The sequence below is a fragment of the Panthera onca genome, chromosome B1, assembly GCF_046562875.1.
Source record: "Panthera onca isolate mPanOnc1 chromosome B1, mPanOnc1 haplotype 2, whole genome shotgun sequence".
NCBI lineage: Eukaryota > Metazoa > Chordata > Mammalia > Carnivora > Felidae > Panthera > Panthera onca.
In genome coordinates, this window is record NC_138342.1 from 32,843,775 (window position 1) to 32,858,841 (window position 15,067).

Sequence of the window (15,067 nt, forward strand, 5' to 3'; positions counted from 1 at the left end):
CTACTTCTTTTCTTAGAAGAGCTTTGTTTTTCATCTGCATGCGAACAAAAGTACTAAGATAGAAAAGAACCAAAACTTAAAGTCCTTGAATGATCAAAAGTTGACTATATAAACCATTGTTCACTGTAACTGACAACATCAGAGGCATCTTTGATACCCTTAAACTATGCAATGTTCCAAAGTCCTTCCTAATAAAATTAGATCATTGGTAGTCACATAGTAGTATACCTCCACATGCTAGGTGCCACAAAAAAAGCTTTACAGGGGCGCCTGGGTGGCTCAGTTGGTTGAGCGTCCGACTTCAGCTCAGGTCACGATCTCACGGTTCGTGAGTTCGAGCCCCGCGTCAGGCTCTGGGCTGATGGCTCAGGGCCTGGAGCCTGCTTCCGATTCTGTGTCTCCCTCTCTCTCTGCCACTCCCCCATTCATGCTGTGTCTCTCTCTGTCTCAAAAATAAATAAACATTAAAAAAAATTAAAAAAAAAAGCTTTACACAGATTACCCTGTTTAATCCTCAAGCTAATCACTTAAGACAGCTATATTTTGCCCCTTTTTACAGTTAAGAAAAACACAAGCTTAAAAAAGTTAAAGTTAAGCTATTTACTTAAACCAAATAAAATCCACCACCACAAAACTACCAAATGGCAGAGCAAGACTAAATTATCGCCTTATTCTTAACCTTCAAGACTCCAAATGTCATCAACTTTCCACAATACTATAGTGCCTTAAGTCCAATATGTAATTATAATCATTTTAGGGAGGCAGTATAATGTAGTGGTCAGAAAAACCGAGGTTCTTACTCTAGTTCAACCACTTATTAGTTGTATGACAAACTGTTTAAACTCTAAAAGCCTCCTTCACCATCCGTAAAACTAGATTGCTGAGAGGTTTAAGTGAGAAAAGGTATATAAAACAAACAGCTTACACACTGATATTTGGTGCAAGGTGGCTATTATTTTATCCCTTTTTTATGAGAAAAAAACACTAAGGGCTGCAAGATTTCCCAATGTGGCATAAAAATTTTCCCTCCAGGATGCTGGTGTTGTGATAAGGTAAAAAATAGTTGAAAAAATTACGTCTGATTATGAAGTAGATTCTGGCTTAATCATCATAAATTGTCCTTTAAATATTTCAAACACATATCTGTATCTATTTCCATACCAGCATGAACGTCTGTTTTAATACCTGCATAATCATTTCACGCTCAATTGATATGTTTTATGCACAATTATACAGAGGTGTGTTTTTATAAGATTATTTTTAACATCAGGTGATAAGCGATGACAGCTGTCAGATATATTGTATCTGTCTTTACCTCCAGTGTTGTTAGGGTTTGTTTTTTTCCCCCCCTGGTAAACCGTGTTATCCCTTTGGCTTCTACCAATTCATTTAAACAAAATAAAGCATCCTCCCTAAGCCTTCGGTCTCAAACGGCTCTGTGATGAGCGTTTCGTGGCGCTATTAACGACGAAAGTTCAAGGCCTAACACAACTTACAAAAAAGGAAAGTTTGTTACATTTTTCTCCGCCTTGAACGAGGGCTTGAAATCAATGCTTTAAGCAGGACGCAAAGAGAGGTTTCGGGCAACGCCAAACAGGAAAACAACTTTATCGCCAAGCCCCCAAATCACCTTCTTTACTCTCTTCCTTCCTTCCTCCCTTCCCCCAAGAGTAAAAAAAAGTTAAACTGCGGCGCAGCACCAAAGGCATGAGCGCAGCCTGCTGCCGAGAGCAGAAACCCCGCGGTCCCAGGAAAGCTGTGCGACGAGTGCCAGATTTTTGGCCCCTTCCGTGCCTTCGCTCCCCTCCGGAGCCCCGCACCGCCGTCCTCCCCCACCCTGCATTCCAAAAGTGCCCGGTCCACACCCAGCCTGCAAACTCTCCCGAGCCCCCGAGCCGCAGAGCCTCCCCCAGGGACTCACCATCGCAGCCCACGGACTACGGCGCGGGCGGGCAGGCCGGTGGGCTGGGGAATCCGTTATCGGGACTCGGGATCCATTCGCGCCAACAACTTCTCCCGCGAAGTGGAAGGTGGTGGGGGCCGCGGCGCCCGGTGATGACGTCAGAAGGCGCGCAGCTTCACTTTGGCCCAGGCGGGAGGCGGGAGGTGCGACGTCGGCCCAGGTGACGCCCCGCAGGCCCGCGGGCCGCTGCCATCGCGAGGAGGTACGCGACCGGGGTCCGCGCGCAGGTTTGCGCCTTGGGCTTTTGGTGGGAGCCCTCAAATGGAGCTTCCGAGGTTGATGTACTAAGGCGGGCAAACCGGGTTTCTCCCAATTACACGTCTCTAGGGTGCACTGCCTTACACCAGCTTTCAGGTGTTTCAATTACCACCAGCGATGAAGATAAACATTTCAGATGTCGGTTTTGCACATTACATTTTAATATCTATTCTGAAACAAGAATTTCACCGGAGAGTAGTTATCCCGATTTTTTTTTAATGTTTGACCCACCGAATTGGAGTTTCTGCCTGCTAAGTGGAAACCCACAATTTTAAAACCCGAGCTAAAAGACCATTTTAAATGTTCATTTTTGATAGAGAAAGCACGAACAGGGGAGAGGCAGAATGAGACAGAATCCCAAGCAGGCTCCACCCTGTCAGTGCAGAGCCCAACACTGACTCAAACTCACTAACCCAGAGATAATGACCTGAGCAGAAATCAAGAGTCGGAGGCTTAACCCACTGATCCACCCAGGCCCCCTAAAGGACAGTTTCATACTGTGTAATTCCAAAACAGAAAAGACTTTGGTAAAATCATCTAGTCATCAACACCCACTCCACTTTATAAGTGAAAAATATAAGGCCCGAACAAGCTAAAGGGTCCACAGAAGGCTCTAGGGCGTCTAAATTCCCAAACCTGCACTAAGTTCATCAGAGCAGTTGTGTGTGTGAGACCAAGGCATAAACAAGGTGCATCACAGAAAAACAATGATCCCAAAAGCTTTGGGGTAATCAAGTTTCATATTAATAGATAAGCAACTGAATTGTGGAGTAGAATGCGACATTTGCATACAATTTTAAGAGAAAACACAGGACTCTAAGGAGTTTAGTGGAGAGAGCAGTATCTCCAGGTTTGGCCCTAGACTTTCAGATCTTTACCCACCCATCCTCCCCTTCAGGTCTTGCATTTTATCACACCAATATCTCTACAACGAAAGATAGCAAAGCCTCTGGAATACAACAGAGGTTAAAGGTGGAGAGCCTGTATTTATCAAATGCCAATGTAATATGTGCCAGGCATGCAGCTATGGACTATCCTAGTTCAGCTCATCTAATAGCTGCCGTGACACTAGCTACTATTATTCTCCCCAATTTACAAAGGAGTAAACTCTTACTCCTGAACAGAGAGAGCCCTGTTGCGTCAGACCATCTGCAGCCAGTATGGTAGGGTTCCCAGCCCCACCACATGCTATGGGCAAGATACTATGCCTCAGTTTCTTCATGCATAAAATAAGGATGATAGTAGTACTTCATAGGGTTATTATAGAACATTACTCTTGGCTTAAGATAATAATATTTTTGTCAGCTATTACCATTATTGTTACACAAGGCTAGGTATTATCAAGGGAGATAGATATAAAAATGAACTTATGCACTCCATAATTTTTTTAATGTTTATTTTTGAAAGAGAGAGAGAGAGAAAGAGAGAGAGAGAGAGAGAGAGAGAGAACAAGTGGGGGAGGGGCAGAGAGAGAGGACAGAGCATCCAAAGCAGGCTCCTCACTGACAGCAGAGGGCACAATGCTGGGCTCAAACTCACGAACCATGAGATCGTGACGTGAGCCTAAGTTGGACACTTAGCCGACTGAGCCATGCAGGCGCCCCTTGCACTCCATAATTTTGCTTAGGGAAATACTTGATAGGGGAGGAGGGGTGTCATTAGAAACTGAAAAATCAATGAAAACTATGAACCTGCTCTCCATAAAAATGTACACAGCAGGGCGATCACAAATTTTGCTTATAGTCTCAGAGGATGTAAACCAATTCACAATGTCCATTGTGTTGCAAATAAGTAAATAAGATATATATTCAAAGTTTTACATATCTTTTATATAACTTCTAATTTTTGTATTTCTTTTTTAGCATTTGAAGCCTTCCCTGAATTTAGCTGAGACTTAAGTCAGAAGCCTGTAACTTCCAGAAAGATACTGAATTTGTTGGATTGTTTTCTTTAGGAACATTTACTTGGAAATATTCTACCTCAGAAATGTACCAGATTAAAAATGACTGTATATGCTTTGATACTGCTCCCCTCACCTGAGCTAACCTGTGTCTGATTTGACAGTTCCAGACATAAGCTTTAAGAGGACTAGCACCTCCTACCTTGCTCTACTGGACCCTTGAGCTCCCATGTAAAGCAAGAGAAGGGGCCAGCTGAACCCAGGATTACAGCCATCTCCACTCGGTACCAGGCTTGTAAGTGAAGCCATCTCGGACCCACCATACCAGCTGTCGGTGAAATTCTAAATGACCCCAACCAACACTATTAGAGCAGAAAAATCACCTAGTCAAAACTTGCCTAAATTCCCTGACAGTAGTGTGAGTGTAATAAAATAATTGTTCTTTTAAGGTGGTAACTTTTGGGGTAGTTTGTTGTGAAATGATAAGTAACCAGAACAGAAATATTGTAAAGAACCCAAAACGGAACCATGAATAAATATGAACAGAATATTCATGCTTATTTTCTCTGCTGGGGTGGTTTTTACCCATGCATCATTCAACAGATACTTATTGACCATCTACTGTGTGTCAGCACTTTTTTATGTGCTTGCTGGGAACCCACAGTAAATAAGACAGACAGCCCCAGCTTTCCTGAAGTTTATATCTTTGAGGAAAAGAGAAAAATAAATAAGTAGACAAAAATAAAGTCTGTATTTTCAGAGAAGGGTAAGTGCTATACAGAAAATGAAGCAGGCTTATGAGATAGAGGGTACCTGGGGAGGAGGGTGTGGAAGTATTGTAAATAAGTGATCTAAGAAGGAGACATTGAGCTGGGATGTGGATGTTGAGAAGGGGCGAGCATAAAGGCCGTAATATGATTGTAAGTTAAACACATCCAGAGAATAACCAGAAAGCCAGTTTTATGACTGGTGCAGAATTCAGTGGAAGTGATAAGACATTAATTTGGGCAGAGGTGAAAGGAGAGATCCTCTAGAACCTTAGGCTCCAGCAAAAACTTTTAATTTTATTCTAAGTGTAATGGGAAGGCTTTATAAGATTTTAAGCCATGAGATTACTATGGTCCCATCATTCTTACACTTGGTATTTTATGACAAAAAAGAAAAAGAAAAAGATTACTATGTGTTTTAGGGCAAAATATGATACCCATTTGTTTTCCATGGAAGAGAAATCTAAAGAGTGCTAAAAAGATTACCAAATATAGGGGTGCCTGGGTGGCTCAGTCGGTTGAGCATCTGACTTCGGCTCAAGTCATGATCTCACGGCTTGTGAGTTTGAGCCCCGTGTCGGGCTCTGTGCTGACAGCCCAGGGTCTGGAGCCTCTTCAGATTCTGTGTCTTTCTCGCTCTCTCAGTCCCTCCCCCACTCACATTCTGTCTCTCTCTGTCTCTCAAAAATAAATAAACATTAAAAAAAAAAGTACTTCCATCAAAGGTTTTTCCTCATGCTGTCTTTAGTTATTAGTTCAGATCTTCTTTGTGTAACTATTTCTCAAACCAGCTGATGAATAAATAAGACTAATAATTCATTCCAGAATGGCATTGGTAACAGATAATACAGCGATTGGATAAGCAGTGCAGTTTCCAGAATTAAGGGCATCTATTAAAAGCCTAAAATATTTTTAAAGACTTTTAAATAATCATTTGAGACCTAACACAGAGAAGACATATCTTTAAGGGATATATTATATATTGGATCTGATTACCCAATGCTCACTGGCCTTGTTCATCCTTAAAAGAAAGGGTTTCCGGGAAAGTTTGTCAACAAAGCCAATTTTGTGTGAAAGTCAAGGATCTCCTTCCCAACTTAGGGATATATCTCTAATGGAAGAATTATTTCCATTCATTGAAGAACCCTTTACCACAGAAGTTAGAATATTGACATTAACATCTTTATTGGTACGTATCTAAACTTGTGAATAGTTGGATTATGCATATAATAATTGGCTGTCTTTCCATAACATATACAGAGAGTTAAATCATTGTCCTCCTAAAATGACTAAAAGCTTGGCATTAGCTAAAAAGTACATAATTTGAATTTTGGTCATCCTTTATAATCTAACTACTACCATGTGTAAGTAGAAAACAACTGTTCAATGTAAATTTTCAGTGTTAATACAACTGCGTTAGTTAACTTATCTATATTATGGAAATAACTCTTTACTTGAAGTCTCTTTAAAATCCTTTTCAGTCCTCTTTAAAATCCTGTCCCAGTAACAATAATTATATTGTCTTTCACATAGACTTTTATAAGTCAACAGAAACCAATCGAATTTTCGCTGTGCAACAACAAATGTGACTTTCTGCCCTCTGGATAAATATTAGCATGTCCTGCTTTGTCAGGGTTTATTGGAACATATTCCTTATAGAAAACAGTCCATTAGAATGTAGCTTATCCTTTTCTGCATTTATGGTGACTGCAGATCCAGGCCAGTGATGCTGACCTTGTAATCTGTTTATGAGCATAATCATTAAGTCATAATCTGTCACCATGATAGCACATATATTCTAATTTAGGAAATTAAGCTCTATGTCATTTATCTTAATTCTTGGATGATATTCAATTAACCTTCTTATATGATTATACTTTTGTAATCTAAATTTATATAAACTTGCCTGATAATTTTTATAAACTGTAAATAATAAAAAGTTTCTCCCAAGTATATCAGTGTCTTCACTTAAGTTAGGAGAAGAAACATTTATATTTAAAATAGTAAACTTAACAAAAATCATATAACTTTACTGTTGACATACACATTTGATTATATATCAATATAATCAAATATATTATTTGATTAAATAATACTGCTATAATATACCCATACAATCAAATACACATACTCTATCTCAAGTTGTAGGTTAATTTTCTAAAATATTCATTGGTAATTTTAAGAGTGTTTATAGACAGAGCAACAAGAACGCCAACAGCATTTTGTAGTGATAATAGATTTTTTTTAATGTTTATTTATTTTTGAAAGAGAATGAGCAGAGAAGAGTCAGAGAGAGAGGAAGATAGAGGATCCAAAGCAGGCTCTGCACTGACAGCAGAGAGTGTGATGTGGGGCTTGAACTCACAAGTCATGAGATCATGACCTAAGCTGATGTCGGACACTTAACCAACTGAGCCACCCAGGTGCCCCTTTAGTGATAATAGATTTTTTATTTTTTTTCAATGCTTATTATTTTTGAGAGAGACAGAGCATGAACAGGGGAGGGGCAGAGAGAGAGAGACACACACAGAAACAAGCATGCTCCAGGCTCTGAGCTGCCAGCACAGAGCCTGACAGAGGGCTCAAATCCACAAACTGAGATCATCACCTGAACTGAAGTCAGACGCTTAACCAACTGAGCCACCCAGGTGCCCCAGTGATAACAGATTTTATGATTAGGATAATCTTTCATTCTCCAAACCCTACAAATCAAAGTAATTCCAGGATTTTTGTTTTTTGTTGTTTCATAGAAATAATGTGAAGTATAGCAAATAAAGGAAACTACCATCAGTTATTTGAAAATTAAGGATGACCATATACCTGGATATTATACGCCTTTAAGACTCTTGAGAATCTGAGTTTTCATAATATATACCCAGAAGCCTCATTCATATTCCAACAATGTTTGTGATAAAGAATATTTTGAATTTCCTTGGAAACCTCATAGATCATCTTTCTTGACATACAATTTAATTTTGTTAATGTTTATTTTTTGAGAAAGAGACAGAGCATGAACGGGGGAGGGGCAGAGAGAGAGGGAGACACAGAATCTGAAGCAGGCTTCAGGCTCTGAGCTGTCAGCACAGAGCCCGACATGGGGCTCGAACTCATGAACTGTGAGATCATGACCGGAGCCAAAGTTGAAGGCTTAACCAACTGAACCACACAGGTGCCCCTCTTGACATGCAATTTAAGTAGTATTGAATATAATCACTGTTTATACAGAGTAGTGTATATGAGAAGGAAAAAAAGTCTCGTAAATGAACACAAGTCCGAATAGAAAAGACACATGAGAAAGGAATTCCAATAAATTCATATCTTCCATAAAATACACAGCAAAAATCTTACTCAAATAAAGTCTAATCCATTGCCACAAAACAGACATAAGCAATACTTTTTAACATACCCATTTAAACTGCTAGTTGCTATAGAAAGAGCTACTCTTTGCTTTGAGACAAATAAGGTCAAGCGCTTCGGGCTCTCCATTTAAAACTATTACACCTGGAGGGGCACCTGGGTGGCTAAGTCAGCTAAGCGTCCAACTTCAACTTTGGCTCAGGTCATGATCTCACGGTTTGATTCGTGGGTTTGAGCCCCACCTCAGGCTCTGTGCTGACAGCTCAGAGCCTGGAGCCTGCTTTGGATTCTGTGTCTCCCTCTCTCTCTGCACCTCCCCTGCTAATGCTCTGTCTCAATGTCTCTCTCCCTCTCTCTCTCTCTCTCTCTCTCTCTCTCTCTCTCAAAAATAAACATTAAAAAAAATTTTTAATATTATACCTGGTTTGATGTCTTTATATAAATATTATCATTAGCTCTGGGATGTGGTAAGCATTGTAACTGGTAAAGTAGATACAGTAGATCACTAATAGCTCGGATTCCCTAGACATTTTTTAGAAAATGTTTAGTTTCAGTGGGATTTGCAAAACTTAACATTACTGTATGTTGAAACTCAGTACTCTCAGTACTATAAAAAAGAAAAAAGAAATTCACTACTGTAGTTGACTTTCACTGCTTTCCCTTCTACCATGTGTGCATAATCTAAATCTGATCATGAGAGCACATCAGACAAACCAAAATTGAGAAACTGACCAGGATTCATCAACAGTGTCAAGGTCATGAAAGACAAGGGAAGATTGAGGAGCTGTCACAGATTGGAGAGAACTAAAATTGCATAGTAACTAAATGCAATGTGTGATCCTGGACAGAAAAAGGAAACATTAGACATTAGAAGGAAAATGGGTAAAATTTGAATAAGGTCCATACTTTAGTAAATAGTAGCATAGCATAGTATCCTGGTTTTGATCATTGTAAATGATTATGTAAGTTAACATGAAGCAAAACTGAGTGAAGGATATGTGTGAGCTCTACTGTTTTTGCAATGATGGATGCTTGTGGTTGAACAAATGGGATTGGAGGTAGGGAACAAGAATTTGTTTGGGAGCATGTTATGTCTGAGATGTTTACTAGACTTGGGATGAAAGAAATAGTTATGAGCAATGAAATCAGAAAAATGTTTATGTCTGAATAATATATAACATGGCTGTGAAGCTTAATGAAAAAATTTTTAAGCTTAATGAAATTTTAAGAAGGATTCTTTGCTTGAAAAAAATTGAAGATAGGGGCACCTGGGTGGCTCAGTCAGTTGAGCAGCCGACTCTTGATTTCCCAGGGTCATGGAACCAAGCCCTTCCTTGGGCTCCATGCTGAGCGTGGAGCCTACTTAAGACTCTCTCTCTCTCTCCCCCTCTCTCTCTCTCTCTCTCTCTCTCTCTCTCTCTCTCCCCCTCCCTCTCTCTTTCTCTTTCTCTCTTCCTATCTCTCCTCTCCCCAACACATCACCCACACACACATTCAAGCCATCTGTAAATTCTATTGGCTCTACCTTCAAAATATAACCAGAACCCACCAAATCTCATTACATCTACCACTACCATGCAGGTCTAAGCCACCGTCTCATCTCCCCTGGTTGTCATCTCTTGACTGATCGCCCTGATTCTACTTTTGTTCCACCTACAGTACAGTCTGAACACAGGATCCAGAGAGATTCTTTTCAGGTGTATGTTAGATCATGTCACTCTGAGCTGAAAGCTTTCCAGTGCTCCTCTTCTCAGTAAGAATATAAAACAAATTCCTCTCTATTCCCCTGCACCATGTGGTGCCATTACCTCTGTACTTACCGCCTCCTATTTGCAATCATTCCACTTCAGCCACAGCTCTTCATTATTTCTTGAAGGTTCCAGACAATTCTGTTTCAAGGACTTTTCACTCACTACTCATGATGTACCTGGAATGCTCTTCCCCCAATAGCTGTATGGATCACCCTCTCACCACCACAGTCTCTACTCACAGTCAAAGGTGACTGAGCACCACCAGCACCATGAGTGAGAGATCAGCAGAAAAAAAAAAACAGATTTCAATTTCAGATAATTAGCAATTCAAAATATAGAACAGCTGTGTATGGAGTATCTACCAACATAATCGCAAAGAGTAACATTGTGTGTGTTGCACTTCAGTATAGGAAACAGAAATCATTCCAGGTATTTCTTCCAGAAAAGGGTGTTGTTGTTGTTGTTGTTGTTGTTGTTGTTGTTGTTGTTGTTTTAGCAGGGAATTAATTTGGTACTTTATATGTTGGAGGGGCAGGGGCCGAAGAAATGAAGCGAGACACCATCACTAGACTTTTGGCTTTAAGGTTACATTTGGAAACTACAACTGTTGTCATAGGCATCTATTTAGGAAGATTGAATTTAACATTCGTACACTGACATTGAAAGATCTTCACAATATTATTAAGAGAATAAAGCATGTTGTAGAACACTGTATGGTGTGTGATTACATTTATGTTTTTTAAAAGTATGCAAAATTTGTGTGGAGTGTGGGTGTGTGTGTGTGTGTGTGTGTGTGTATAAGGATATACTCTAAATGTTAACTAGGGGAGCCTCAACATTTTGCTCAATATTCTCTTATTTTTACTCTTTTAAAACCATCTCTTAATAATATCCAAAATATATAAAGAACTTATATAACCCATCACCAAAAAAAAACCAAATAATTCAACCAAAATGGGCAGAAGACGTGAACAGACATTTTCCAAAGAAGAAATAGACATGGCCAACAGACATGGAAAGATGCTCAACATCACTCATCATCAGGGAAATGCAAATCAAAGCCACAATGAAATATCACTTCATAACTGTCAGAATGGCTGAAATCAAAAACACAAGAAACAACAAGTGTTGGTGAGGATGTAGAGAAAAAGGAAAGCTCATGCACTGTTGGTGGGAATGTACACTGCTACAGCCACTGCAGAAAACAGCATGAAGTTTCTCAAAAAGTTAAAAACAGAATTACCATGTGATCCAGAAATTCCACTACTGCTGGAAAAGTATACAAAAACACAAATACAAAATACAAAACACTAATTCAAACGGCGCCTAGGTGGCTCAGTCAGCTGAGTGTCTGACTCTTGATTTCATCTCAGGTCATGATCCCAGGGTCTAGGGATCAAGTCTCGCATCGGGCTCCAAGATGAGCATGGAGCCTGCTTAAGATTCTCTCTCTCTCTCCTTCTGCCCCACTCCTCCGCTCACACTATCTGTCTCTAAAATTAAAAAATAAACACTAATTTTAAAAGATATATGCACCCCTATGTTTATTGCAGCATTATTTATAATAGCCAAAATATGGGAGCATCCCAAGTGTCTATCTATAGATGAATGGATAAAGAAGATGTGGTACACACACACACACACACACACACACACACACACACACTGGAATATTGCTCAGCCATAAAAAAAGAATGACTTAAAAAATTAAAAAGAAAAAAGAAAAAGAATGAGATACTGCACTTGCAATGACTTGAATGAATCCAGAGGGTAAACTGCTAATGAAATAACTCAGAGCAAAACAAATACCATATGATTCCTATCATATGTGGAATCAAAGAAGCAAAACAAATGAGCAAAGGAAAAAAGAGACAAATGAAAAACCAGACTCTTAACAGTAGAGAACAAACTGGTGGTTGCCAGAAGGAAGGTTGCGGGGGGGGGGGGGGGGGTGTGAAATACGTGAAGGGGATTCAGACTGCACTTATCATGATGAGCACTGAGTAAGGTATAGAATTGTTGAATCATTCTATTGTACTCCTGAAACTAATATAACCCCGTAGGTTAATTATGCTTGAATTTTTAAAGTAAATAAAGATTTTTTTAAAAACCACCTCTTAATAATTTGTTTCTAGTATTTTTAAACCATGAATTCTAAACAGAAACAGAAGTCAGGTGTCTCCTCAGATCTACTAATCAGTCTCCAGAGGTGGAGACTGAGCGTGTGTATTTTTTAAAGCTCAAGAAGTGATTCTGATGCACAACAAAAATTGAGATTGTGGAAAATGGTGTGGCAATTCCTCAAAAAATTAAACATAGAATCACCATATGATCCAGCAGTTTCACTTTTGGGTATATACTCCAAAGAAGTGAAAGCAGGGGACTCCTTCATAGCAGCATTATTTGTGTTAGCCAAAAGGTAGAATAAATGGATAAACAAATGGATAAACAAATGGATAAATGGATAAACAAAATACGGTATATACACGTTATGAAATATTATTCAGCCTTCAAAAGGAATTAAATTCTGACAGATGCCACAACATGGATGCACCTTGAAGACATTTCTGGAATTATGTACCTTACTTCCAGGCCAAAGCTTTCAGCGGATTTCCTCTCCAAATGCTGAGTGCAGGGGGGTGAGACTCCCGTGAGGCCTTAGGGGGTTGCAGAACTACAGACATAAGCACCCTAAACCTGTCAATCACTGTGGAGATGAGCCACCTAAAAACTGGGAACTCCTTCATCAGACAAATGTGTGACAAATGACCTTCTATTTAGGCCTTGACTTTGTATTTTGGAGTCTATTTGTACAGTATTATCCTAACTTATATACTTGCTTAACAGATTTTCAATGGCTGCTTATCTCTTTCAAAATGAAATCTAAATTCCAATAACATGGGGGGCCTGGGTGGCTCAGTCAGTTAAGGTTCCGACTCTTGATCTTAGTTCAGGTCTTGATCTCCGGGTTATTACAGAATAATAGTTTCATTGCCCTAAAAACACCTTGTGGTTCACTTATTCATCTTCCCTCAACCCAGTGCCACTAATCTTATAGCTTTCCTTTTACTGTCTCCAGATTGTCATATAGTTGGAATCATACAGCTTGTAGCCATTTCAGATTGTCTTCTTTCGTTTAGTAATATGCATTTAAGTCTTCTCCATGTCTTTTCCTGGCTTGATAGGGCACTTCTTTTTTATTGCTAAATAATATTTCATTGTATGGCTGTATCACATTTTTGTTTAGTTATTCACCTATTAAAGGACATGTTGGTTGCTTCCTAGTTTTGTCAATCATGAATAAAGGAGCTACAAACATTTATGTTCAGATTTTTGTAAGGACACAAGTTTTTAACTCATTTGGGGAAATACCACAGGTTGTAATTGCTAGACAGTGTGGTAAGAGTATGTTTTGTAAGAAACTGATAAGCAATTTTATAAGACACTTGCAACCTCTCTTCCAAAGTGTGTGTAACATTTTGCATTCCCACCAACAATAAATAAGAGTGCCTGTTGCTCACATCCTTACCAGCATTTGGTGTTGTCAGTGTTTTGGATTTTGACCATTCTAATAGGTACATAATAGTATATCATTGTTGTTTTAATTTGCAATTTCCTAATGATATATGATGTGGAGTATCTTTTCAAATGCTTCTATCCTCTTTGCTGAGGTGTTTGTTCAGATATGTTGCCTATTTTCTAATTGCTTTGTTGTTGTTGTTGTTGTTTTAATATTTTTTAATGTTTATTTATTTTTGAGAGAAACAGAAACAGAGCGTCAGTGGGGGAGAGGCCAAGAGACAGGGAGACACAGAATACAAAACAGGCTCCAGGCCCTGAGTCCAATACCAGGCTCGAACTCACCAACTGCGAGATCATGACCTGAGCCAAAATTGGATGCTTAACTGACTGAGCCACCCAAACACCTCTGTTGTTGTTCTCGAGTTTTAAGAGTTCTTTGTACATCGTAGATACCAATCCTTTAGCTGATATGTATCTGTTTTGCAGGTATTTTCTCCTAGTCTGTGGCTTGTTTTTTCATTCTCTTAATAGTCTTTTGCAAGGCAGAATTTTTTTTTTTAATTTTTAAAAAAAAATTTTTTTTAACGTTTTTTTATTTATTTTTGAGACAGAGAGAGACAGAGCATGAACAGGGGAGGGTCAGCGAGAGGGAGACACAGAATCTGAAACAGGCTCCAGGCTCTGAGCTGTCAGCACAGAGCCCGACGCGGGGCTCGAACTCACGGACCGCGAGATCATGACCTGAGCCGAAGTCGGCCGCCCAACCGACTGAGCCACCCAGGCGCCCCTAGAATTTTTTTTAATTAAGTCCAACGTACCATTTTTTTTTCTTCTTTTTTTGGGTCGAGCTTTTGGTGTTGTATCTAAGACGTCATCCCCAAACCCAAGGTCTCTTAGATTTTCTTCTATGCTGTCTTCTGGAGTTTCATAGTTTTGTATTTTATGATCCACTATGAGCTTAGGTCTATGATTCACCTTAAGTTAATTTTTGTGTAGTGTATATAGTCTGTTCCATGTGAGTGTGAATTTTGAATGTGAATGTCCAATTGTTCCAGCACCATTTGTTGGAAAGGCTATCTTTTCTCCATTGAATTGCCTTTGCTCCATTGTCAAAGATCAGTTGAGTATATTTATGCAGGTGCACTTCTGGGCTTTCTAGTCTGTTCTGTTGTTCTATGTGTCTGCTCTTTTGCCAATACCACACTGTCTTGACTATAGTAGCTTTACAGTCTTGAGGTCAGGTAACTTCAGTCCTTAGATTATCAGTCCTTCAATACCATGTTGGCTTTTCTGGGTCTTTTGCCTTTCCATATAAAACTTAGAATCAATTTCTCAATATCTAGAAAATAACTAGCTGAGATTTTTATCGGGATTACATTGAATCTATAGATCACATTACAGAGAACTCACATCCTGATAATATTTAATTTTCCTGTCCATGTATATGGAATATTTCTCCATTTATTCAGATTTTCTTTTATGTCTTTCATCAGAGTTTTATAGTTTTCCTCATATAGATCTTGTACATATTTTGTTAGATTTATCTAAG

At 39.2% G+C, this 15,067-nt stretch overlaps 1 protein-coding gene across 3 annotated transcripts in view; it reads right to left on the reverse strand.

Moving 5' to 3' along the window:
* RFC1 (replication factor C subunit 1) overlaps positions 1-2,320 on the reverse strand; it is an 84,002-nt gene extending 81,682 nt beyond the window's left edge. The window contains exon 1 of one of the 3 annotated variants that reach the window (XR_013555310.2): positions 1,922-2,065. Coding sequence is in view for 2 of the 3 variants with exons in the window: in XM_078446196.2 (XP_078302322.1) it covers positions 1,922-1,924 (3 nt within the window). In the remaining variant the exon portion in view is untranslated. Of the gene's footprint in view, positions 1-1,921 lie in introns of all 3 variants that reach the window. The other 2 variants (XM_078446196.2, XM_078446195.2) reach the window with 2 other exon arrangements.
* Positions 2,321-15,067: the final 12,747 nt, after the last annotated feature.